This window comes from Salmo salar, chromosome ssa20 (assembly GCF_905237065.1).
Source record: "Salmo salar chromosome ssa20, Ssal_v3.1, whole genome shotgun sequence".
Taxonomy (NCBI): domain Eukaryota; kingdom Metazoa; phylum Chordata; class Actinopteri; order Salmoniformes; family Salmonidae; genus Salmo; species Salmo salar.
In genome coordinates, this window is record NC_059461.1 from 8,780,191 (window position 1) to 8,807,437 (window position 27,247).

The 27,247-nt window shown below is 45.3% G+C and overlaps 1 protein-coding gene across 3 annotated transcripts in view; it reads right to left on the bottom strand.

Moving 5' to 3' along the window:
• The window catches only part of LOC106580155 (rho-related BTB domain-containing protein 2), a 95,430-nt gene that overhangs the window by 46,369 nt on the left and 21,814 nt on the right, over positions 1–27,247 (bottom strand). Inside the window, exons 1-3 of one of the 3 annotated variants that reach the window (XM_014160895.2) lie at positions 17,667–19,289; positions 3,147–3,348; positions 2,936–3,039 (exon numbers count right to left, since the gene is read on the bottom strand). In XM_014160895.2, the coding sequence (XP_014016370.2) occupies positions 2,936–3,039; positions 3,147–3,348; positions 17,667–17,695 (335 nt within the window). In that variant the 5' untranslated portion in view covers positions 17,696–19,289. Of the gene's footprint in view, positions 1–2,935; positions 3,040–3,146; positions 3,349–3,469; positions 3,967–17,666; positions 19,290–27,247 lie in introns of those variants that run through there. The other 2 variants (XM_014160897.2, XM_014160896.2) reach the window with 2 other exon arrangements.

Consider the following 27,247-nt stretch of genomic DNA (forward strand, 5'->3'; position numbering starts at 1 on the left):
AGATGTCTACAAAAAATAAATCTGAGGTCTTGGCTGATTTCTTTTGATTTTCCCATGATGTCAAGCAAAGAGGCACTGAGTTTGAAGGTATGGCATCATTTTCTGGAATTTTCCAAGCTGTTTAAAGGCACAGTCAACACAGTAAACTTCTGACCCACTAGAATTGTGATACAGTGAATTCTAAATCAAATAATCTGTCTGTGAACAATTGTTGGAAAAATGCAAAGTGGATGTCCTAACTGACTTGCCAAAACTATAGTTTGTTAACAAGAAAGTTGTGGAGTGGTTGAAAAACGAGTTTTAAATGACTCCAACCTAAGTGTATGTACAAATCCGACTTCACTGTATATATATACTGCTCAAAAAAATAAAGGGAACACTTAAACAACACATCCTAGATCTGAATGAAAGAAATAATCTTATTAAATACTTTTCTCTTTACATAGTTGAATGTGCCGACAACAAAATCACACACAAATAATCAATGGAAATCCAATTTATCAACCCATGGAGGTCTGGATTTGGAGTCACACTCAAAATTAAAGTGGAAAACCACACTACAGGCTGATCCAACTTTGATGTAATGTCCTTAAAACAAGTCAAAATGAGGCTCAGTAGTGTGTGTGGCCTCCACGTGCCTGTATGACCTCCCTACAATACCTGGGCATGCTCCTGATGAGGTGGCGGATGGTCTCCTGAGGGATCTCCTCCCAGACCTGGACTAAAGCATCCGCCAACTCCTGGACAGTCTGTGGTGCAACGTGGTGTTGGTGGATGGAGCGAAACATGATGTCCCAGATGTGCTCAATTGGATTCAGGTCTGGGGAACGGGCGGGCCAGTCCATAGCATCAATGCCTTCCTCTTGCAGGAACTGCTGACACACTCCAGCCACATGAGGTCTAGCATTGTCTTGCATTAGGAGGAACCCAGGGCCAACCGCACCAGCATATGGTCTCACAAGAGGTCTGAGGATCTCATCTCGGTACCTAATGGCAGTCAGGCTACCTCTGGCGAGCACATGGAGGGCTGTGCGGCCCCCCAAAGAAATGCCACCCTACACCATGACTGACCCACCGCCAAACCGGTCATGCTGGAGGATGTTGCAGGCAGCAGAACGTTCTCCACGGCATCTCCAGACTCTGTCACGTCTGTCACGTGCTCAGTGTGAACCTGCTTAAATCTGTGAAGAGCACAGGACGCCAGTGGCGAATTTGCCAATCTTGGTGTTCTCTGGCAAATGCCAAACGTCCTGCACGGTGTTGGGCTGTAAGCACAACCCCCACCTGTGGACGTCGGGCCCTCATCCCACCCTCATGGAGTCTGTTTCTGACCGTTTGAGCAGACACATGCACATTTGTGGCCTGCTGGAGGTCATTTTGCAGGGCTCTGGCAGTGCTTCTCCTGCTCATCCTTGCACAAAGGCGGAGGTAGCGGTCCTGCTGCTGGGTTGTTGCCCTCCTACGGCCTCCTCCACGTCTCCTGATGGCTGGCTTGTCTCCTGGTAGCGCCTCCATGCTCTGGACACTACGCTGACAGACACAGCAAACCTTCTTGCCACAGCTCGCATTGATGTGCCATCCTGGATGAGCTGCACTACCTGAGCCACTTGTGTGGGTTGTCGACTCCGTCTCATGCTACCACTAGAGTGAAAGCACCGCCAGCATTCAAAAGTGACCAAAACATCAGCCAGGAAGCATAGGAACTGAGAAGTGGTCTGTGGTCACCACCTGCAGAACCACTCCTTTATTGGGGGTGTCTTGCTAATTGCCTATAATTTCCACCTGTTGTCTATTCCATTTGCACAACAGCATGTGAAATGTATTGTCAATCAGTGTTGCTTCCTAAGTGGACAGTTTGATTTCACAGAAGTGTGATTGACTTGGAGTTACATTGTGTTGTTTAAGTGTTCCCTTTATTTTTTTGAGCAGTGTATATATATCAAGAAATAAAGTTATAAATGTTTTAATGAATATTGCTAGCAACAACAGAGTATACTCATTTTGAATTACCTACCTACAGTAGAAAATAGAATATCTCCTTTCTAATGATCTCAACTTTAGTTATCAACCCCTAGTATTGAGCAAATTACAGTCGTTGGAGCCAATTACACTCACTGGAGTGTTTGACATAGGCTTTGAAAAGCACCCACAAATAGGCGGCCAGTGCGGCAAGTGCTGGTAAGCTTTCTTGACTTGGGCATACATTTTTGCCTTCACATGGCTAACCTTTGTTTAACCAGCTAAACAGCTGCCCTTAGCGAAAATTTATTTATAGTTACCTTCCTAGTAGCCTTAACGCAAACCAGGCTTCCCTAATGCGACAACGACGTGATTTTGGAGGTATGGCAACGTGAGACTTTTGTAGCTATTAGGCTATGTCATACTTATGGTATGAGGTTGGCCAGCCTCCCCAAACCACAGCCCTAACCTTAACCATTTGGAATTAATGCCTAAACTGTTAACCTTTGAGTTGTTTCTGTTTTAACCCTGTAGCCACGCGTAAATAACTCTGTAACCAGGCAGAATTAATGCGTCACAAATAGAAGTTCATCCATAATATGTTGAATTTCGAAGGGAAACTATGAGTGCGCACAAATCAGCCACCATGACCACGTGTGACAGTGCGTGTGTTAGTGTGTCTGTGTGTGTGTGTGTGTCTGTGCGCTTCAGCCCAAAAGCCACATCTCAGTCTCCTGAGGTGAACGGTGGGGAATTTGGGTAGATTTTAGCCAAATTAAATATTGTCAATCCTTTACAATGACATGGCCTTAGACACTGGAGAGGGGGTGTTGCATTGTAGGGGGTTGCATTACAGCCAGGCAGGTTAAGTTATTAGGTCAGTTACCAAAATCTGTCTGGACAACAAGTACCCTGACCCGAAAGTAGCCACGGCCTCTCAGTGAGTGAGTGTGTGCATGTTCGTGTGATTCCTCACCTGCCATACGCGAAGCGTCTGTCTTTGTGATGGTCACCGAAGGTGTCCCATAGTCTCAGGGACACACTGACCTCATCCACAACATCCCGTGACCTCTCCAACACCTAGACGGAGAGGCACACACCACACCACGAGACAATTATTTTCAGGCTGTGCCGGTGTGTGTGTGTGTGTGTGTGTGTGTGTGTGTGTAGCGTGGGTCCATGCCCACCTCCTGGCACACACGGTACTGGTCAATGGCCCAGACAGTTGGCACGTGGGTGGCGAGCAGCTGGTACTGTGTGAGGGTGGCATTGCAGGCGCGGGCACAGATGAGCCTAGTCTTGCCCACCGCGTTGTCCCCTACCACAACACATTTAATGGTTTCCACATTGGGCCGCTCATAGTCTGTGTCTATATCCATGGAGAGGGCCCTGGGAGAGAGAGGGAGAGGGAGAAGGAGAGAGCAGGGGTTAGAAAGTAATTCTGGTCATAGAATATAGAACTACACACTGACACATCCATACCAAAGCGGAATGTTTAAAAAAGACTTACTAGTCACCAAAGTTCCAGAGCATGTCTTTGAGTGAAGTATTCAGGTACAAACGGAACAATACTGAACAGCTTTTGGCCAAGACAATGGGCAGGGTAGCTCCTAAATCAATCACCAACAGAAAAGCTTGGCCAAGGCTAGAAGCCCGAGTCCGTACTGACCAGTAATGAGCAGCTCCTGCCAAACTCCTCCAGAGTGAACACATGGTACGGGGGCAGAGAAATAAAAAACTGAGTGGCTATTTATGTCATAACAGAAGGAGAGAAAGAGGGAGAGAACAAGAGGCAACTATATAAACCAGAGCACAGCCCCAGTGGCAGATTTTATTTTTGGAGGAGTGAATGATGATCCCATCTGCTGAGGGGCACTCATGAAAGACACCCTCCCCCAGGTGATATTGATACAGCCGATATGGGCAGACCAAACCTGCAATCCTGTCCTACCACTCTGAACAAACCATGGTCCCATAAATAGGCCGTTTTAAAGATTCATAGGCTTATTATTTTTCCATTGACATAGATGCCGGCGGTGTAGCACTTCGTCCCTGCAGGGACACAGAGTAGACGCAAAAAAATGGCACCCATTCATCGGACACATGAGACGATGGACAGCGGCAATTCCGCTGAACCCCCACCCACCCACCCACCCACACCTCCACTCATTCCCACCAACTCCTGCTCCTCTCATACATTGTATGTCGCAGTTGCTACAGATCGAGACTATATTGTTACAGGCCTAAACAAACAATGTCAGGGCTTGCTTAAAAGCTACAAAAAAAACAACATGTTCCCTTTGGAATATTCCACGTCCATTGAAGTCCTAGAGCTGCCAAAGCCACTGAGCAGCAGGTGTTCAGGTGCAGGGCCAAAACAAATTGTACTGTACAACCTACCTTAGTCTATGTGAGTAGGGGAGAGAGTGAGCCAAGCCTGAGAGATTCCGAGGGAACTGAGTGAGTAGTGGCTGACTACGCACGGCCTTATCTGTGCTCCATCCCTAGTTCTCTTTTCCTCTGTCTATCTAAGACACACAGTGAGGCACGTGGGTTTACGTGAGTCAGGTAGTATCGCAATAGAGGGAGTCGTAAAAGTTACTATAACTTATCCTTATGTAACAGTTCTTCACGTAATGGCCAAAGCAGCTGCAAGAGGAGTGGACCAACAACAGCTCTCTCTGAGAGTTGTACATGGAAAAATAGGAGGGAAAGAGGGAGATCGCAATATCAAATCAAATGTTATTTGTCACATGCGCCGAATGCAACAGGTGTAGACCTTACAGTGAAATGCTTACTAACAAGCCCTTACAAAATAAAAGTAACAAATAATTCAAGAGCAGCAGTAAAATAACAATAGCGAGGCTATATACAGGGGGGTGACGGTACAGAGTCAATGTGCGGGGGCACCGGTTAGTCGAGGTAATTGAGGTAATATGTACATGTAGGTAGAGTTAAAGTGACTATGCATAGATAATAAACAGAGAGTAGCAGCAGCGTAAAAGAGGAGGGGGGGGGACAACGCAAATAGTTTGGGTTTCCATATGTACTGTTAGCTGTTCAGGAGTCTTATGGCTTGGGGGTAGAAGCTGTTAACAAGCCTTTTGGACCTAGACTTGGCAATCCGGTACCGCTTGCCGTGCGGTAGCAGAGAGAACAGTCTATGACTAGGGTGGCTGGAGTCTTTGACAATTTTTAGGGCCTTCCTCTGACACCGCCTGGTAAAGAGGTCCTGGATGGCAGGAAGCTTGGCCCCAGTGATGTACTGGGCCGTACGCACTACCCTCTGTAGTGCTTTGCGGTCGGAGGCCGAGCAGTTGCCATACCAGGCAGTGATGCAACCAGACTTGACTTTTTTTTGTTGACTGTAAGATGATAGACTTTCCATTGTTGTATGTTTCCATTAAACTCTTAATGAAAAAAATGTCCAGTCCTTGTATGCGTGCATAGTATCAGAGAGGAAGAGGCGAAGCGAGAGCTTTTACTCTCTACAAAATCTGTCCAAAATAAGTCCAATGTTTTTTTATGGGCTTATTTTAGGCCTAAGCTTGTCGCCTGGGTGGAAACAAGCATCTCGTCATTAAATACATATCTCTGATAGTATTTTCTATTGGTCATGTCATTTTAATGTTTGGAAAAACATTTACCGTTTGTTGACCGGTTAATGAGGGTCAGTTAGTTGGCAGAGAAATTTAACGAAATTTGCATCCCTATTTTCTCCCCCCAAGTATGCCAATGAAGGTGTTGTGTGCTGGAGGTTGAGTTGGGGGGTGGAAGAGAACATACTGTATGTGTAGGACAGAGTGTGTAAGTGAATTTGCGTGAGGCATTCACGAATGTCAGTGTGTCACAGCTCTCTCACCACTGGCCCATGCAAGAGTAGGAAATGTTTGTATTTGAGGAGGTTCTACGTGTAAGATAGACAAAGACGCAATGTTGTGTGCGCGCATATGTGTGTGTGTTACTGCTACACAATTATTTAAATTCATATCGAAATCACAATATTGACATTAAGGGTTGTGGTGGTCATGAAATTATGTCAGACGGTAAATGGCATGCAAATGACTGCCGGTCTCTGGGTAATAATTAATTAATTAACATAAACAGGTTCAGCACACCTTCGGAACATCTACATTTTAAAAACACAAATCCATTTAATGTAGCCATCACAATAAAATCCATTATTTATTTAGTTGTGAAAGGCCTATAAACCTGGGAATCTCTTAGAAATCAAAACATAAGGGCTGCATGATGCAACTCTTTATTGATAATTTCCAGTCCTTTCAATCACATTCATCTCTGTATTCCACCTGTCTGCCTCCCTTTCTATCTGTCAGGCCTGAAGCGGTTGGCAGCGAACTTGCAACATTGTATCTACTAGCCTATTCAAGGCCCTCAGAGATTCCTGCACAAGGGAGCTCGGGAAGAAAATGTGTTTTTTTAAGATGTTTCCACTAGATATATGGGCTCATCATATCATGGAATTTTGCTCTTTCACACGGCTTAGTGATTATCGAGGGCGGGAGCGTTGTAAAGATTTTTCTAACTACTGGAGAACTATCATTTGCAATGGATGTTAAAAAACAGACTTCGTTGACTTGTGTGAGGCGAAGAAAACATTTGTGGTGTACATAGTAAGTTAAGACAATTCCTCCATACAGTGCCTTCGGAACGTATTCAGACCACTTGACTTTTTCCACATTGTTACGTTACAGCCTTATTCTAAAATTGATTAAATATTTTTTGCCCCTCATCAATCTACACACAATACCCCATAATGACAAAGAAAAAAACTGGCTTTTAGAAATTCTATTTATACAAAATAAAAACTGAAATATCACATTTACATAAGTATTCAGACTCTTTACTCAGTACTTTGTTGAAGCACCTTTAACAGCGATTACAGCATCGAATCTTCTTGGGTATGACGCTACAAGCTTGGCACACCATTATTTGGGGAGTTTCTCCAATTCTTCTCGGCAGATCCTCTCAAACTCTGTCAGATTGGATGGGGAGCGTTGCTGCACAAATATTTTAAGGTCTCTCCAGAGATGTTCGATCGGGTTCAAGTCTGGTCTCTGGCTGGGCCCGAAGCCTCTCCTGCGTTGTCTTGGCTGTGTGCTTAGGGTCTTTGTCCTGTTGGAAAGTGAACCTTTGCCCCAGTCTGAGGTCCTGAGCACTCTGGAGCAGGTTTTCATCAAGGATCTCTCTGTACTTTGCTCCATTCATCTTTGCCTCTATCCTGACTAGTCTCCCAGTCCCTGCTACTGAAAAACATCCCCACAGCATAATGCTGCCACCACCATGATTCACCGTAGAGATGGTGCCAGGTTTCCTCCAGACATGACGCTTGGCATTAAGTCCAAAGTGTTCAATCTTGGTTTCATCAGACAATCTTGTATCTCATGGTCTGAGAGTCTTTAGGTGCCTTTTGGCAAACTCCAAGCGGGCTGTCATGTGCCTTTTTCTGAGGAGTGGCTTCTGTCTGGTCACTCTCCCATAAAGGCTTGATTCGTGGAGTGCTGCATAGATGGCTGTCCTTCTGGAATGTTCTCCCATCTCGACAGAGGAACTCTAGAGCTCTGTCAGTGATCATCGGGTTCTTGGTCACCTCCCTGACCAAGGCCCTTCTCCCCAAATTGCTCAGTTTGGCCGGGCAGCAAGGTCTAGGAAGAGTCTTGGTGGTTACAAACATCTTCCATTTCAGAATGAGGGAGGCCACTGTGTTCTTGGGGACCTTCAACGCTTCAAAAATGCTACCTTTCCCCAGATCTGTGCCTCGACACAATCCTGTCTCGGAGCTCTACGGACAATTTTGTCGACCTCATGGCTTGATTTTTGCTCTGACATGCACTGTCAACTGTGGGACCTTATATAAGACAGGTTTGTGCCTTTCCAAATCATGTCCAATCAATTGAATTTACCACAGGTGGACTCCAATCAAGTTGTAGAAACATCTCAAGGATGATCAATGGAAACAAGATGCACCTGAGCTCAATTTCGAGTCAGCAAAGGTGCTGAATAATACTGTTTTTTATATACATTTGCAAACATTCCTAGAAAACTGTTTTCGCTTTTTCATTATGGAGTATTGTGTGTCGATTGCTGAGGATTTCAAAAGAATATTTAACCCATTTTAAATTAAGGCTGTAAGGTACAAAAATGAGGAAAAAGTGAAGGGGTATGAATACTTTCCGAAGGCACTGTAAGCATGCATTCTGGAGAGAGACGCACCATATCTTCGCCCCTCTCCCCTCCCCTTCTTGATGCAACATTTTATACTCAAGACACATTATTTTCGCACATATTTTTGATGCTTTTCACTCACAGCCGCGACTCAGATACACCTATTGCCACGCGCACTACTCAAATCGCTAGCTTCCCAAACACACTTGTGATTTGAAACAATCCACAGCAAAACATTTTTAAGTAAACTAATGGTTCTCTGTGCCTGTCATGGTCCCTGGTGAAGAATTTTGAATGATTTTGTTCAGACAGAAGTAATTATATAATTACTTTAGGGAAATCCCGCATCCTAACAGTTAACTGTGCAACCACCAACTTCCCTTTACAATTCACAAGAGGCTGAAACCAGAGATCTGTATATAATTACGAGATGCTCATGTCTCCGCCCTAACAATCGGAGTGTTTGTCCCAAAGGCGGGAAGGTAGGGGACAAGCTTAGGTCTGCATATTATTCCCTTATGTAAGACAGCGCCGACAGACACGGCAGCTTTGCTTCTAGCTCCTAAGCAACTTTGAAGTCTTATGTTTTTTTGTGTATTATTTCTTACATTATTAACCCAGAATGTTTTTTGCATTATGTTATTACATACAGCCGGAAATAAGTTTTGGATATCAGAGCGGCGCTAACGCATTTGCATTACGAACAGGAATACGACTTTCCCGAATTGGATCCTTTGTTCATACCCCCCAGGGCATTTGAACTTATTCCAGAGGCTGCTCCGAATCACCGCCGGCGGAGAAGAGGTATTCGAAGTGGACTACTAGTCGGACTCAGGAGGCGGGCACACCATCCAACGGTTCCTGAGTATATTACTAGCTAATGTTCAGTCTCTGGACAATAAAGTAGATGAGCTCAGGGCGAGGGATAGGGACTGTAACATATTGGGTTCTCAGTTCATCGTGCAGACAGGAATAAAGAACTCTTCGGGAAGAAGAAAGGCGGGGGTGTATGCTTCATGATTAATATCTCATGGCATAATTGTGGCAACATACAGAAACTCAAGTCCTTTTGTTCACCCGACCTAGAATACCCCACAATTAAATGGCAACCGTATTACCTCCCAAGATAATTCTCTCCGGTTATAGTCACAGCAGTGTATATTCCCCCTCAAGTCAATACCACGACGACCCTCAAGGAACTACACTGGACTTTATGCAAACCACATATTCTGCATATTGCATATTGTAGCTGTGGATTTTAACAAAGCAAATTTGAGGAAAACGCTAGCGAAGTTCGATCAACACATTGACAGTGTGTCACGTGCGTTGTAGTGAACAGACCAAGGCGCAGCGTGTTGAGTGCTCATCTTTTATTTTTTTTATGAAAAAAGCACTTCACAAAGAAAAACAAACGACAGCCAAACAGTTCTGTCAGGTATCCAAACATACTAAACAGAAAACAACCACCCACAAAACCAAAAGGAAAACAGGCTGCCTAAGTATGGCTTCCAATCAGAGACAACGAAAGACACCAAATGAAAACTAGAACAAATTCCCCTTGAACCAAAAAAACCCAAAACACACAAAACAACCCCCCTGCCACGCCCTGACCATTCTACTATGGCAAATGACCCTTTTCACTGGTCAGGACGTGAAAGTACCCCCCCCCCCACGCAGGTGCAGACCCCGACTGCACCCCGAACAAAAACAACCCCAAACCTACAGGGAGGGAAGGGAGGGTGGCCACCGTCTACGACGGTTCCTGTGCTACACCCCAAGCCCTTCCGCCAATCCTCCAGCTACGGAGGTGGCTCTGGGCGTAGCCCCAATTCTGCGCTGCCGACCACCACCGGAGGCTCTGGGCTGCCGACCACCGCCGGAGGCTCTGGGCTGCAGACCGTCGTTGAAGTCTCCGGGCTGCAGACCATCGCTGAAGACCCTGGGCTGAGAGGCGTCGCTGGAGGCCCCGGGCTGAGGGGCGTCGCTGGAGGCCCCGGGCTGAGGGGCGTCGCTGGAGGCCCCGGGCTGAGGGGCGTAGCCGGAGGCTCCGGGCTGAGGGGCATAGCCGGAGGCTCTGGCCTGAGGGGCGTCGCCGTAGGTTCCGTGCCTTGGATCATCACTGGAGGCTTTGTGCCATGGATCATCACTGGAGGCTTCTTGCCATGGATCATCCCTACAGGCTTTGTGCCATGGATCATCGCTGGAGGCTTCCTACGGGGGGCTGGAACTGGTCTCACCAGACTGGGGAGGTGCACAGGAGACTGGGTGCGCAGAGCAGGCACAAGGCACACTGGGCCGTGGAGGCGCACCGGAGGTCTGGAGCTCAGTGCTGGCACACCCCGTCCTGGCTGGATGGTCACTGTAGCCCAGCACGGGCGGAGCGCTGGCACAGGGCGAACTGTGCTGTGCTGGGGAATGAGGGCTGTCGTGCGTAGAGCAGGCGCAGGATAAACTGGGCCGAGGAGACGCACTGGAGACCAGATGCGTTGAGCCGGCGCACTTCTTCCTGGCTGCCGGCCAACTCTCGCATGGCAACGCTGCGGAGCCCATACCGACCGCACCGGACTGTGCGTGCGGATGGGCGAGATAGTGCGCATCACACCGTAATGCATTTCTCGCCCCTCTGCACGCCCGCTCCGCAGTGCCCTTTCCGCCAGTACCATTTCCCGGAATCTTGCGTCGAACTCAGCGCTTGACTCCTTAACTGGCTCCGGTTTGCTCCACGGCTCTCTCCTATACGCCCGGGAAGTTAGGTCAGGGCTCCCTCCTGACCTAGCCAAACTCCCCGTATGCCCGCCCAATTTTTTTGGGGGGGGGGGCTGCCTCTCAGCCTCCTCTTGCCGTTCCAGCCGTTCCTCCCAGTAACGCCGTTCCGCCTTCGCTGCCTCGATCTTCTCCGGCGGGCGGCGATACTCTCCCGGCCTTGTCCACGGTCCTGCCCCAGCCAGGATTTCCTCCCAGGTCCATGACTCCACGTACCTCCTCCCACACTGCTTGGTCTTCTTTTGGTGGGTGGTTCTGTCACGTGCGTCGTAGTGAACAGACCAAGGCGCAGCGTGTTGAGTGCTCATCTTTTATTTTTTGAATGAAAAAAGCACTTCACAAAGAAAAACAAACGACAGCCAAACAGTTCTGTCAGGTATCCAAACATACTAAACAGAAAACAACCACCCACAAAACCCAAAGGAAAACAGGCTGCCTAAGTATGGCTTCCAATCAGAGACAACGAAAGACACCTGCCTCTGATTGGAAACCATACTCGACCAAACATGGAAAACGAAGCATAGAAAATGAAAACTAGAACAAATTCCCCTTGAACCAAAAAACCCCAAAACACACAAAACAACCCCCCTGCCACGCCCTGACCATTCTACTATGGCAAATGACCCTTTTCACTGGTCAGGACGTGACACTGTGGTACTCGTTAAGTGAAAACACTAGATCACTGCTACTTGCCTTTTCGAGATACCTACAAGGCCCCCCACCGCCCTCCCTTCGGCAAATCAGATTACAATGTAGAAAGTGGAAAATAGTAAAAATAAAGAAATCCTTTAATGAGTAGGTGTGTCCAAACTTTTCACTGGTACTGTATGTGGCAGGGTCTACAGACAATCACAGATTACAAAGGGAAAACCAGCCACGTCACGGACACCGACGTCTTGCTCCCAGATAAGCTAAACACTTTCTTCACCTGCTTTGAGGATAACACCATGCCACTGACACGGCCCGCTCCCAAGGACTGTGGGCTCTCGTTCTCCATGGCCGACGTGAGTAAGACATTTAACCTGTTTGGGATAGGGGGCAGTATTTTCACGGCCGGATAAAAAACGTACCCGATTTAATCTGGTTACTACTCCTGCCCAGAAACTAGAATATGCATATAATAGATTTGGATAGAAAACACTCTAAAGTTTCTAAAACTGTTTGAATGGTGTCTGTGAGTATAACAGAACTCATATGGCAGGCCAAAACCTGAGAAGATTCTATACAGGAAGTGCCCTGTCTGACAATTTGTTCTCCTTCTAGGGCATCTCTATCAAAAATACAGCATCTCTGCTGTAATGTGACATTTTCTAAGGCTTCCACTGGCTCTAGGAAGGCGCCAGAAAGTGGAATGAGAGCTCTCCAGTCTCTGGGCGAAAAACAGCAGGGGTTTTTGTGAGTGGTCCTGCTGAGAACAATGACAATGAGGCGCGCGTGCACGAGACGACTCCATTTTTTTCTTTCAGTGTTTGAATGAACACGTCGCCCGGTTGGAATATTATCGCTATTTTACGAGAAAAATAGCATAAAAATGTATTTTAAACAGCGTTTGACATGCTTCGAAGTACGATAATGGAATATTTAGACATTTTGTCACGAAATGCGCCGGTGCGTCACCCTTCGGATAGTGACTTGAACGCACGAACAAAACGGAGCTATTTGGATATAACTATGGATTATTTCGAACCAAAACAACATTTGTTGTTGAAGTAGAAGTCCTGGGAGTGCATTCTGACGAAGAACAGCAAAGGTAATCCAATTTTTCTTATAGTAAATCTGAGTTTGGTGAGGGCCAAACTTGGTGGGTGTCAAATTAGCTAGCCGTGATGGCCGGGCTATGTACTCAGAATATTGTAAAATGTGCTTTCACCGAAAAGCTATTTTAAAATCTGACACCGCGATTGCATAATGGAGTTCTGTATCTATAATTCTTAACATAATTGTTATGTATTTTGTGAACGTTTATCATGAGTAATTTAGTAAATTCACCGGAAGTTTTCAGTAGGTATGCTAGTTCTGAACAAAACATGCTAATGTAAAAAGCTGGTTTTTGATATAAATATGAACTTGATTGAACAAAACATGCATGTATTGTATAACATAATGTCCTAGGAGTGTCATCTGATGAAGTTCATCAAAGGTTAGTGCTGCATTTAGCTGTGGTTTGGGTTTTTGTGACATATATGCTTGCTTTGAAAATGGGTGTGTGATGATTTTTTGGCTGGGTATTCTCCTGACATAATCTAATGTTTTGCTTTCGCTGTAAAGCCTTTTTGAAATCGGACAATGTGGTTAGATTAACGAGAGTCTTGTCTTTAAAACGGTGTAAAATAGCTGATTGTTTGAGAAAACTGAATTGTGGTATTTTAGTTGGTTTTGTATTTCGCACGTGCGATGCCATTGGCTGTTAGCTAGGGGTTCCGCAGGCGGAACGGGGTTCTGCTAGCGGAACGTCTGTCCTCAACAGGTTAAAGCTTGGTCGCAAATGGGTCTTCCAAATGGACAATGACCGCATACTTCCAAGGTTGTGGCAAAATGGCATAAGGACAACAAAGTCAAGGTATTGGAGTGGCCATCACAAAGCCCTGACCTCAATCCCATAGAAAATTTGTGGGCAGAACTGAAAAGGTGTGTGCAAGCAAGGAGGCCTACAAACCTGACTCAGTTACTATACCAGCTCTGTCAGGAAGAATGGGACAAAATTCACCAAAAATGAACCTTATGGTGAGAAGCTTGTGGAAGGCTCCCTGAAACATTTGACCCAAGTTAAACAATTTAAAGGCAATGCTACCAAATACTAATTGAGTGTATGTAAACTTCTGACCCACTGGGAATGTGATTAAAGAAATAAAAGCTGAAATAAATATTTTCTCTCTACTATTATTCTGACATTTCACATTCTTAAAATAAAGTGGTGATTCTAACTGACCTAAGACAGGGAATTCTTATTAGGATTAAATGTCAGGAATAGTGAAAAACTGAGTTTAAATGTATTTGGTTAAGGTGTATGTAAACTTCTGACTTCAACTGTAGCTAGCTAGCTATATGTCTTAAGCTGAAGTGTACTGTTGGCTAGCTAGCTAACTTTAGCTGGCTGGCTCCCTAGCAGAGGTTATTATTAGTTTCCCAGAGCTGTTTGCTTTTCTAGTTAAAGCCTAATGTTAGGCAGTGTTGGCACTTTGTTCATTGTTGTTTAACTAGCTAACGTTAGCTGGCTGGCTCGTTAGCTAACGTTACGTGACGTGTGTACAACACCTGTTGAATATGGCCGGTGTCAGTAAATGTCTGCAAAAAAGCATAATGAAATTGTTGCCAGCGGAGCTGGTTAGGCTGTTTTCATGTTATTTAGAGGTAAACAAATAATTTGCCAGAGCGTCAAGTGTGCGCTCCGAGAGCGAAACGAGATGGGTGGGGCTAAAGCTTAAGAGGGTGTGAACGATGCTGAATGGGTTTAGACAAAGAAGAGCTCTTCACTGGATACCAAAACATTCAAAGGCTATTTTCTCAAAAGTTAGTTTTTCAAGTTGATCAACTTTCAAAGCAGAATTACTTTCCCATTGTTCTTCAAATGCAGTGTATGATATACCATTTTGTAGCTCTGAGTCTACTTTTATCCAATGTAAAAAAAACACCATTTCACATTTTGCTACATAAGACCGAAGTCAGGTGGTGAGTCACAATTGTAAAGTGCTTCACCATAATGCTGCTAAAAAAATAGTGCAGTTCCCACATATTTAGGAGTTGATACCATCACCAGATTCACAGGGAATACATTAAAGGTTGAAGAAGCAATACTCCAAGCGGCAGCTCCACATTGTCAGACAAAGAGAACTGATACTGTATACTGGTTGTTGGGGTGAGATTGGCGTGGGGTATCTGTGGATAGCTATTGATCATTTTATTGGATTCCTCAAGTCTTACTAATTGTTAAGAAGAATTATGGTCCTAATCGGATGTTAGGTACAATATTTATTTTATATGAATACTGTACATTAAAAATGGCCAATTTGGGTGCAAACAATTAGCTTAATTTCTCAGAGATCAAATGTTATATTAAATAATGTCACAGGAATGCTAATCTTATCTTTTTCTAGCTACAGAAACAATTTCAGAGCAATCTGCAGTGGTGGTTGACAAGGCTTGCTGAAATTACATGGAATGACCCATTTCTCTTTCCACCATACTCCCCTCTGTTTCTCTCTTTCTGTGTGTCTCTCTCTCTCTGTTAGGGCCATGCGATGAGCAGCAGGCAGACGCGTCTCTCTCCACTCCCTCATCTCTCTCCCTTTGAGTTATGTAACCGTTCCAGTGGTAGCAGCCGTTCGACCCCAGCGCTCCATAAACCCGATCTCTCATCCTGCTCTTCCTCCCCCACCTCCTCCTCTTCCTCAGGGCTAGAGTTCACCCTAACACCATGACACAGCTGGCAGCCTGTAAAACCCCTCTGAGGATGACCTCCCGCCACACACACACACACACACACACACACACACACACACACACACACACACACACACACACACACACACACACACACACACACACACACACACACACACACACACACACACACACAAAACAATCCCAAGTATGGAAAGACAGATGTGTTATTATAAATGTATGACATTTGCATAAACTTGGGACATTTTAAACTGAGTCGCCAAGTCTCCTCCCTTCATGGAAAATTACTAATGGCTGGTAGGTAGGACGGTCACACGTTCGCAAAATGTGAACCATAGGCTTTGCATTGATGCAGTTCTGCATACCGAAGAGCAGTGCCGTGTCTGTGGATCTGTGCATCTCTGTGTGTGTGTGTCTGAGAGAACACAGACAGAGGGATCTGTGGAGACAGCGGCTGCCACAGGCGAGGGGGGCCACAGACTGGTTATATAAGGCGGTAGTCTGGTCTAGTCTGCTGCCTTTGCCTGGCTGTATACAGGTCCAGGGGAGAGGAAGGGCACCCAGCTAAATCATCCTGTACTAGTAAACTGTCCTGGATTTTTGGCGCACACACACACACACACACACACACACACACACACACACACACACACACACACACACACACACACACACACACACACACACACACACACACACACACACACACACACACACACACACACACACACACACACACACACACACACACTTCAATATGCATGCAGTGCTTCATAAGCGCCAGGTACACGTCACGTGACCAAAACATCACCTGGGACTACCACTAACTGCTTAGACAAATGTAAACACCAAATGCACTTAAAAACACACAAACTGTAACTGTCATTGTCATCTCAAAAGAAGCGACTTATCATTAGAAGAACCTCCCTCGCAACACTCACACTGTTGTCCGCTTTTAAGGTGAAGGCATTGCACTCACAAATGTACCAGGAAACCAACTGTCCACATGAACACAGTGTTACCTTGGACTGCAGGATATTTGTCACTCTTGTGTCACTCCACTCAGCTCAGGCCTTCAGCTTGGGTGCCTCTGCTCTGTCAGGGTTGGCATACTCAGCCTCTGGCATTGGGCACGACTCTGCCTGTCTGCCACAGTCACCCTCACTAGCCTCTCTTTCCCTCACTGTCTGTCACTGCGGTAGCCAGTCAAACCATACACTGCTGGCTGCCTCTTCCATGTGGGTCAATGCAGCATGTTATCTCCTAACTGTTGACACAGACAGAACAGGCCCTGGTCACTATAGTGGCTTGCTTTGTCCTGTATCCTCTAGAATTAATACATATGATAAGGTATAGAATATAGAATATAAACTAAAGGTAGGCATTCAATGACAGCAGCTGCAGACCATTTATTTTTAGCACAATGTTAAATTCTACTTCCTGAGCACAGGGCCTAAGAAGATGGAATGCTATGTGTTTATAACATCATATTTGGGGAGTACACTACCTCTCATGTCCTCCCTAAGAAAATGTCACCTTTCCGCACATCACATTGGGTTTGGCCAACATATAACCAAAACACGATTCTAACATGGGATTTGGAGTACTGACTGACAGTCTCCTTAGCTGTGACACTGGTACAGCCACATAGTGTAATCTAACCCTCTTAATGACCTGGATCACTATTAGGGGCAGATTGTGTGTCATGTTGATCATAAATCAACAATCAATTTGAACTGGTATTTAGATTTTCTATGAAATAGTGCATGTTAAAACATTGAGGGAAACAAGAAACTGCTGCAGACCATAAGATCAATGGAGGGTGTTTTGACTGATTGTCTGTGCAGCCATTCATAACCAAGCATCTGGCTCATTTGTATTTTTCTACTGTATGAGACCCAATCTTGTAGGAAACTGATAGGCTACTTCATTGCATTTCCAGTGCTGACAAGAATTATCCCCAAAATATACAAGAAACTATACGAAATCCAACGTCAATCGAGTTAGAATTGATAGACCAAAGCATGTTAATGTAGCGGGTAAGTGGGATACAACCCAAAATAGATGCATTGATACTCTTGCGTAACGCACCCAGCCTATTGCTGCACCACAACGAAATGAAAGCAGCTTTCAAGCACCAGGACACCTGTGCACAAAAAACACTACCGTCATTATTGTTGTTACATTGGAGCCTACAAGTCTCCCGGAGCGAAGAGTCTAATTGTAGCCTATTGTTGACAGTTCCAATTTTTCGGAAGCAGTGAGATTATTTCATAATCTCCTAAAGCAAACCGAAACACAAAGTGAACACGTGACCATATGCATGCAAAACTGTTGTACTAACGTTTCCCCCCTACCTTCCGACTGTTCCGGTATTGACCCACATGCCACTCCGCGCGTAGTTGGACCGAGCACGGGAGAGGAGTGGAGGGAGGAAGAGTTAGTTGGCAACTAACTCAAGAGCCTTGAGAGAACTAACGTTAGTGTGAATGTTGCCCAAAAACTCAGCGCTGTCACAAAGATAGCATCTTCCTTCTTCTCGCTGTTCTCTTACAATGAATGCAGGCTGCTCACTAACTGATTTGCATCCAGCTAAAGCACTAACTCTGAGCTTTTACCTAAAACTGCTGATATTTGGTGAAATATTAACCATTGCTAGTTCTAACTGTGCCACCTATGAGGCAGCCGTCTGTGTTATTGTTTCTCCAGCTGATTTCTCCTAAAGCACACCCCCATGGGTCTGCGTCATGAGATCGGGATGGATGGGAGCCAATGGTAAGCCGCTGTGCTCTTCCTGTTACCGCCCCGAAGCAGTTTCCTCGTCCCGTTAACGAGAAACACTCCACTTCTGTCTTTCTGCTTTATGAACAGCAATGCCACACCTGTGTCTTTTCACGCACACTGTAGATGTAAACAGTCAGGTTGAACATCTATCATTTTGAAATATTTGACACAGTCTATTACACAGTTCTTGATGTCGCGTTACTTTATCTAATATTGCCAGCTAACCAAATTACTATAGGGTACTTCACTCACCAAAAACAACAGAAAAACATTTCAAATTCAGCTAAATGTTTGCCAAACATCACTGTGAGGCTAGTTATGTAAGTTCAATGGCATGGCAACTACATACCAAACACAGTGACACCAACAGTCATGTGCTCAGCCGCCGCTGTAAATATAGGAGCACATACTATAGATAGCACTGTAGATGAGAAAGGTAAGCCTCCCCACCTGTATAATCAATTAGCCATTCTTTGCCATGGACAGAACGTCTGGGAATTCAATGCCTGGAATGTTAAGCTTTGCCACATGGGAATAAATGCCCAAAATAAAAAAGAATCTAACGGAATGCATTACTTTGTATTTTCATTATAAGGGCATAGATTTAACACTTAACTACCCATACATTGTGACCAGACAATGTGTCCTGTAGGATGTTAATTTTGGCATCAACAGGTCATAAGGTCATTACTATGGTTACGATAATAAAAGTGACCCTTAGCCTTTGGCCTATTCATGATAGTGCTGAATTTGGCCCAATATTGACAATGTGCTCATCCGATTCATAGTAAATCAAGGAAGAACAGGTTGCCATTATATCTGAGTGGTCTCGAACCTACATGTCCAATGTTTGATCAAACACTATAACCTTGTCCAACATTCAAATTAAAACACCTGTGGTCATACACACTTATGTAGACATAGTCCAAAATGTAGGTGCTTGACTAATGATACATACAAGAACAGAAAGGCCCTCACACTGTATGCTACTAATAACCTTCTTTAATGAAATCAAACAGGACCTGAGGAAGATGACCTTTGACCTCTTGAGGAAAATGTTGTCATTAAAGGTGGGAATTAGGACCAACATTTAAATGAACTACCTAAAAAGCCTTCTCTACTGCAGTGTTTCCCAACGCAGGTCCTCAAGTACCCCGCCGGCATTACACAGTTTCGTTGTAGCCCTTGACAAACACACCTCATTCAACTCATTGAGGGCTTGATGGTTAGTTGACAAGTTGAATCAGGTCTGCTTGTCCAGGGTTACAATACAAATGTGTGCTGTTGGGGGTACTCGAGGACTAGGGTTGGGAGACACTGCTCTAGTATGTATAAGGAAAAGAAGGCTGACATCTCCTGGTGGATCTAGGTACTGCATGTTCCAAAAGAAATGCTTGAAGAGTGTAGCCTGTTATTGCTAGGGAACAGCTTAGTTTACGCCCCCTGTTCCCACAGTCTTGTCAATGCATTCACTCAGCCCTGTCCGTCAGCCCACACACACACACACACACACACACACACACACACACACACACACACACACACACACACACACACACACACACACAAGCCCTCACCATACAGGAGTGGGAGCAGTAGAGGAGCTGGGGTAAAATCACAGAGGAAGCCATGGCAAGCCAGTAAAAATAAAAACCATATTACAACCTATGTTGTGATAATTGCGTTGTTTGCTCTATAACCCATTTGTTCATACGCCACCGTGATATACAATAACAGTCACACAGTGGCAGAATAAATGAAACATTATGCTTTGGGGGTGTTTTTCTGCTAAGGGGTCAGGACAACTTCACCGCATCAAAGGGGCGATTGACGGGGCCATGTACCGTCAAATCTTGGGTGAGAACCTCCCTCCCTCAGCCAGGGCATTGAAAATGGGTCGTGGATGGGTATTCCAGCATGACAATGACCCAAAACACACGGCCAAGGCAACAAAGGAGTGGCTCAAAAAGAAGCACATTAAGGTCCTGGAGTGGCCTAGCCAGTCTCCAGACCTTAATCCCATAGAAAATCTGTGGAGGGAGCTGAAGGTTCGAGTTGCCAAACGTCAGCCTCGAAACCTTAATGACTTGGAGAAGATCTGCAAAAAGGAGTGGGACAAAATCCCTCCTGAGATGTGTGCAAACCTGGTGGCCAACTACAAGAAACGTCTGACCTCTGTGATTACCAAAAAGGGTTTTGCCACCAAGTACTAAGTCATGTTTTGCAGAGGGGTCAAATACTTATTTCCCTCATTAAAATGCAAATCAATTTATAACATTTTTGACATGCGTTTTTCTGGATTTTTTGGTGTTATTCTGTATCTCACTGTTCAAATAAACCTACCATTAAAATTATAGACTGATCATTTCTTTGTCAGTGGGCAAACGTACAAAATCAGCAGGGGATCAAATACTTTTTTCCCTCACTGTATGACCTGCAGCATGGTCAAGCAAGTTAATGTTTTTGACAGTTTTACTAAACAACTACTGATTTAGAACCCCCAACTCAGCACTAATGACAACCGGAGCACTGTCTGGCAAAACGGTCTATGGCTCTGTCATACAATACGCGTTCAGTTTTTATTGTCATGGTCTACCGAGCTAAAATGCTTGCCAGCCTAACTTCCTCACATGGGCATCAATGAAGCAGCTAAGTTAGCTAACTAGTTAACTTGTGCCTACTAGGCTACATCTAGGCTACATATTGAACTTCAATCGTCTCAGGCCAGCGGCCTAACATATTAAATGATCTGAATCGGAAGAGACAGAGGGGCACTGTTTCCCTCGCTCGGATGATTTCTCCGGTGAGATTCAGCCATTTGCTAATTGACTGAAAATTATGAAAACACAGAGATACATTTAATTTTTTGGTCAAATATTTGGAGAAGCCTGGCTTCCCTTGACATCGATGAATACATGCCACTGACTGGGAGTGCCTATAGCAGTGCCCACAGCAGCCAGTCCTGAGAAAGTGATGCCCCCTGGCCCCTCTGGCATGGCTCAAATGGAACGCCATGAATGATGGGGTTGGAATGTTGCATAAAACGGGGGGTCTTGGTTTTGCAATGGGGGTCATAGAATTTGGAAAGGCAGCGCTTGTTAAGGAGGGACCTTGTGAGCGAACTTTCAAATGTATGCTCTGGTTGTGGCTTCCCTATTTCAGTTGCAAGAAGCACTAGGCTTGTATCAGTGTTTTATGACTATGTTATTCAAATTGCAGGCCTGCGTAACATTAAATGTGTGTGGAAATGTCTCCTTGCTGGTGTACTGTAATGAACTGTGGGTTGAGAATGAGATGAGGCCATAGATCAAGGAAGGGAGTTATATTATCGAAACAAAGTCAATTCTATAAAAAAAAAACACGCAAGTGGCCTTAATATGTTCTGTCATATTTGTTGATTTAGCTCTCTTCAGTGCGCGCACGCACACACATACGCACGCACGCACGCACGCACGCACACACACACACACACACACTACATCAAGGGTAGGAAAACATACTGTATTCCCAGGCTGCTGGAGCAGTAGGGGTGCTTGGATGACTGGGCCACAGAGGTCAGTTTGAAACTGTATGTTCTAGTAATGTCTGTCTGCCTGTCTGTATATTTTTCTCTCTGTGCCCAGAGAGCTCCTGACCCCGACACATGCGCCCCAGAGCCCACCAAAAGGAGCCACATTCTTTCACACACACTCTCCAAACCCCGTCAGCTCACCCCTAGGCCCTATGCCCAATGCCCATACTGGAGCATACATCTAGCTGTCAAAACACCAAGCATCTTCCACCACACCCACAGAGAGCTTCCCTCAGACAGACACTATGCGATAGCCAGCGGCATCGGCATCGGCCTCCACACTCTGACACAAGTAGGTCAGTGCCAAAGTGGGCCATCCAACAGTCCCCCAACACTTGAGGATATTTCGAAGTCAGTAGGGCGAGAGCTTGTTTTTTTCTTGCCCAGGGAAGTGGAGTTTGCTGCTTGCTTGTCCTCAGGGAAACTTAGAGGTCAAGGGTGAAGGGTGACGATGGTGTTACTGCAGGGGCAGGCAACCTTGTGGAAAAGAGTGAATCTGGCATTCCTAAATACATACGCACACGCACACGTCGCACTGAGTCTGAACCCCCCCTGTGCAACTGGGTCCTGGACTTACTGATAGGCCAACCCAAATGGTGAAGGTAGGCAACAACACCTACACCACGCTGATCCTCAACACAGGGGCCCCACAGGGGTGCGTGCTCATCTCCATCCTATACTCCCTGTTCACCCATGACTGCGTGGCCACGAACGTCCCCAACTCAATCATCAAGTTTGCTGACAACACAACAGTGGTTGGTCTGATTACCAACAACAATGAGACAGCCTAAGGGAGGAGGTGAGGGCCCTGGCGGAGTGGTGCCAGGACCATAACGTTCCGCTTTAAATGACTTTCAGCTCATAAAGCCTTCATAATGCCTTCATAAACACTACATAAGTGTTACAAAGCATTTATAACTGTATGCCATGCTTTATAAAGGGTTCATAAATGTGGAATAACTGTGTCACATAATCATCAATATCAAATGTGACAAAAGGTTTTATCGTGCCCTCTTCACGACTGTCTTGTGTGCTTGGACCATGATAGTTCATTGGTGATGTGGACACTAAGGAACTTGAAACTCGCGACCCACTCCACTATCCCCCCATCGATGTTCAGCCCGCCTTTTCCTGTAGTCCACGATCAGCTCCTTTGTCTTTCTCACATTGAGGGAGAGGTTGTTGTCCTGGCACCACACTGCCAGTTCTCTGACCTCCTCCATATAGGCTGTCTCATCGTTGTCGGTGATCAGGCCTACCACTGTTGTGTCATCAGCAAACTTAATGATGGTGTTAGAGTCGTGTTTGGCCACGCAGTCATGGGTGAACAGGGAATACAGGAGGGGACTAAGTACACACCCCTGTAGGGCCCCAGTGTTGAGGATCAATGTGGCAGACGTGTTGTTGCCTACCCTTACCACCTGGGGGAGGACTGTCAGGAAGTCCAGGATCCAGTTGCAGAGGGAGGTGTTTAGTCCCAGGGTCCATAGCTTAGTGATTAGCTTCGTGGGCACTATGGTGTTGAACGCTGAGCTGTAGTCAATGAACAGCATTCTCACATAGGTGTTCCTTTTGTCCAGGTGGGAAAGGGCAGTGTGGAGTACGATTAAGATTGTGTCATCTGTGGATATGTTGGGGCGGTATGCAAATTAGAGTGGGTGTAGGGTATCCGGGAGGATGCTTTGGATGTGAGCCATGACTAGCCTTTCAAATCACTTCATGGCTACCGACATGAGTGCTACGGGGCAGTAATAATTTAGGCAGGTTACCTTCGCTTCCTTGGGCACAGGGACTATGGTGGTCTGCTTGAAACATATACACTACCATTCAAAAGTTTGGGGTCACTTAGAAATGTCCTTGTTTTTGAAAGAAAAGCACCATTTTTGTCCATTAAAATAACATAAAATTGATCAGAAATACAGTGTAGTCATTATTAATGACTATTGTAGCTGGAAATGGCAGATTTTTTATGAATATCTACATAGGCGTACAGAGGCCCATTATCAGCAACCATCACTCCTGTGTTCCAATGGCACGTTGTGTTAGCTAATCCAAGTTTACCATTTTAAAAGGCTAATTGATCATTAGAAAACCCTTTTGCAATTACGTTAGCACAGCTGAAAAACTATTGTTATGATTAAAGAAGCAATAAAACAGCCCTTCTTCAGACTAGTTGAGTGTCTGGAGCATCAGCATTTGTGGGTTTGATTAAAGGCTCAAAATGGCCAGAAACAAATACTTTGTTCTGAAACTCGTCAGTCTTGTACTTGTACTGACAAATGAAGGCTATTCCATGCGAGAAATTGCCAAGAAACTGAAGATCTTGTACAACGCTGTGTACTACTCCCTTCACAGAACAGCGCAAACTGGCCCTAACCAGAATAGAAAGAGGAGTGGGAGGCCCCAGTGTACAACTGAGCAAGAGGACAATACATTAAGCGAGCATAAAAGGCATTTAGCTCGTTTGGGAGTTCTACATTGCTGGGCAACTCATGACAGGGTTTCATTGTGATGTTCGTCGTAAGGAGTATACCAAGGTGCAGCGTGGTAAGTGCTCATGTGATATTTATTATAACTCAGAACACAAAATCAAAATAACAAACAACGGAAAACGAACGTCACGTTCTGCAGGCTTTACTGAGATGTACAAAAACAAGATCCTACAACTGAAAGTGGGAAAAAGGGCTGCCTAAGTATGATTTCCAATCAGAGACAACGATAGACAGCTGCCTCTGATTGGAAACCATACTAGGCCAATCAAAGAAAAAGACAACATAGAAATATACTACATAGACTGCCAACCCCACACCCTGACCTAACAAAATAGAGAAATAAAACGTCTCTCTCAGGTCAGGGTGTGACATTCATTTTGTAATCCGTTATCATCTGCAAGCCCTGCCACATACGACGAGCGTCGGAGACGTCCTTTTATATGTTTGATGTCTTGTCAGAGGTCGTAGAGGGCTTTCTTGTATCTGTCGTTGTCCTTGTCCAGTTCTTTATAAGCGGTAACTCTAGCCTAGCCCAGTGCGGATATTGCCTGTAATCCATGGTTTTTGGTTTGCATATGTTCTTATAGTCACTGTGGGGATGACATTGTCTATGCACTTATTGATGAAGCCCACGACTGTTGTGGTAAATTCCTCAATGCTATCGGATGAATCCTGGAACATATCTCAGTCTGTACTAGCAAAACAGTCTTGTAGCCTCGCGTCTGCTTCATAAGACCACTTCCGTATTGAGCGCATCACTGGTGTTTCCTGTTTGAGCTTTTGTCTGTAAACAGGAAGCAGGAGAAGGGAGTCACGTCAGATTTGCCAAAGAGAGGACGAGGGAGGGTGTTGTATGCGCTTCTGTGGGTAGAATACAAGTGGTCTAGAGTTTTAGCACCCCTAGTGGCACAGGAGACGTGTTGGTAGAAGTGAAGTAGGACAGTTTTAAGTCTCCCCGCGTTAAAGACTCCACCCAGCAGAAACTCTGCCTCTGGGTGAGCGGTTTCTTGCTTGTTTATGGCCCCATATACACACACACAGGGTGTCTGAGACATGTTGGCAGAGCAGACATGCTGGGACTTGAGTGTTTTGCTGATTGGTGAAGAGCATGTGAGCATCGTGTGAAAACAACACAGAGTTTGATAAGGCCAGATAGAGGGAGAAAGAGAGGGCAAATGGGAGGAAAGAAAGAGAGAAAAAGATGGAGAGAGATGGTGATGACATGGATAGGGAGGTGGGGGGAAAGATGTGGAGAGATATAGAGAGAGGAAGAGGAGGCGAGTGACAGAAAGCGAGCTAAATACAAAACGTGAAACATTGTTTAATTGGTGCTTTATCTCATGCAGATTGCATTATCGACAGTCAATTTCAAACTCTGTACGTGTGTGTGTGTGTGTGTGTGTGTGTGTGTGTGTGTGTGTGTGTGTGTGTGTGTGTGTGTGTGTTCAGCAACTGGTGGGAAGGACAGCTGTCAGTAAACATAGTGTGTCTCACTGTGTTTTTATGGAGACATATCAGTCACTGCACACAACACATATCCTTCATGACACGCTTACATTTGACTCCTATATACACTAAATATACAAAAGTATGTGGACACCCCATCAAATTAGTGGATTCGACTATTTCAGCCACACCCGTTGCTGAAAGATGTATAAAATCAAGCACACAGCCATGCAATCTTCATAGACAACCATTGGCAGTAGAATGGCCTTACTGAAGAATGGCACCGTCATAGGATGCCACCTTTCTAACAAGTCAGTTTGTCAAATTTCTGCTATGCTAGAGCTTCCCCGGTCAACTGTAAATGCTGCTATTGTGAAGTGGAAATCTCTAGGAGCAACAATGTCTCAGCTGCGAAGTAGCATGCCACACAAGCTCACAAAACGGGACCGTTGAGTGCTGAAGCGCGTAGCATGTAAAAATAGTCTGTCTGGGGTTGCAACACTCACTACCGAGTTCCACAATGCCTCTGGAAGCAACGTCAGTACAAGAACTCTTCGTCGGGAGCTTCATGAAATGGGTTTACATGGCTGAGCAGCCGCACACAAGCCTAAGATCACCACGCGCAATGTCAAGCGCCGGCTAGAGTGGTGTAAAGCTTGCCGCAATTGGACTCTGGAGCAGTGGAAACCCGTTCTCTGGAGTGATGAATCCCGCTTCACCACCTGGCAGTCCGACGGACGAATCTGGGTTTGGTAGATGCCAGGAGAACGCTACCTGCGAGAATGCATAGCGCCAACTGTAAAGTTAGGTGGAGGAGAAACAATGGTCTGGAGAAATGTCCTCTGGTCTGATGAAACAAAAATAGAACTGTTTGGCCATAATGACCATCGTTACGTTTGGAGGAAAAAGGGGGAGGCTTGCAAGCCGAAGAACACCATCCCAACCATGAAGCACGGGGGTGGCAGCATCATGTTGTGGGGGTGCTTTGCTGCAGGAGGGACTGGCGCACTTCACAAAATAAATGGCATCATGAGGCAGGACAATTCTGTGGATATATTGAAACAACATCTCAAGACATCAGTCAGGAAGTTAAAGTTTGGTCGCAAATGGGTCTTTCAAATGGACAATGACCCCACCCATACTTCCAAAGTTGTGGCATAATGACTTAAGGACAACACAGTCAAGGTATTGGAGTGGTCATCACAAAGCCCTGACCTCAATCCTATAGAAAGTTTGTGGGCAGAACTGAAAAAGTGTGTGCGAGCAAGGCCTACAAACCTGACTCAGTTACACCAGCTCTGTCAGGAAGAATGAGCCAAAATTCACCCAACTTATTGTGGGAACCTTGTGGAAGGCTACCCAAAATGTTTGACTCAAGTTAAACAATTTAAAGGCAATGCTACCAAATACTAACTGAGTGTATGTAAACTTCTGACCCACTGGGAATGTGATGAAAGAAATAAAAGCTGAAATAAATCATTGTCTCTACTATTATTCTGACATTTCAAATTCTTAAAATAAAGTGGTGATCCTAACTGACCTAAGACAGGGAATTTTTACTAGGATTAAATGTCAGGAATTGTGAAAAACTGAGTTTAAATGTATTTGGTTAGCTGTGATGAGAGGTTGTGATAGGGGAGCTATG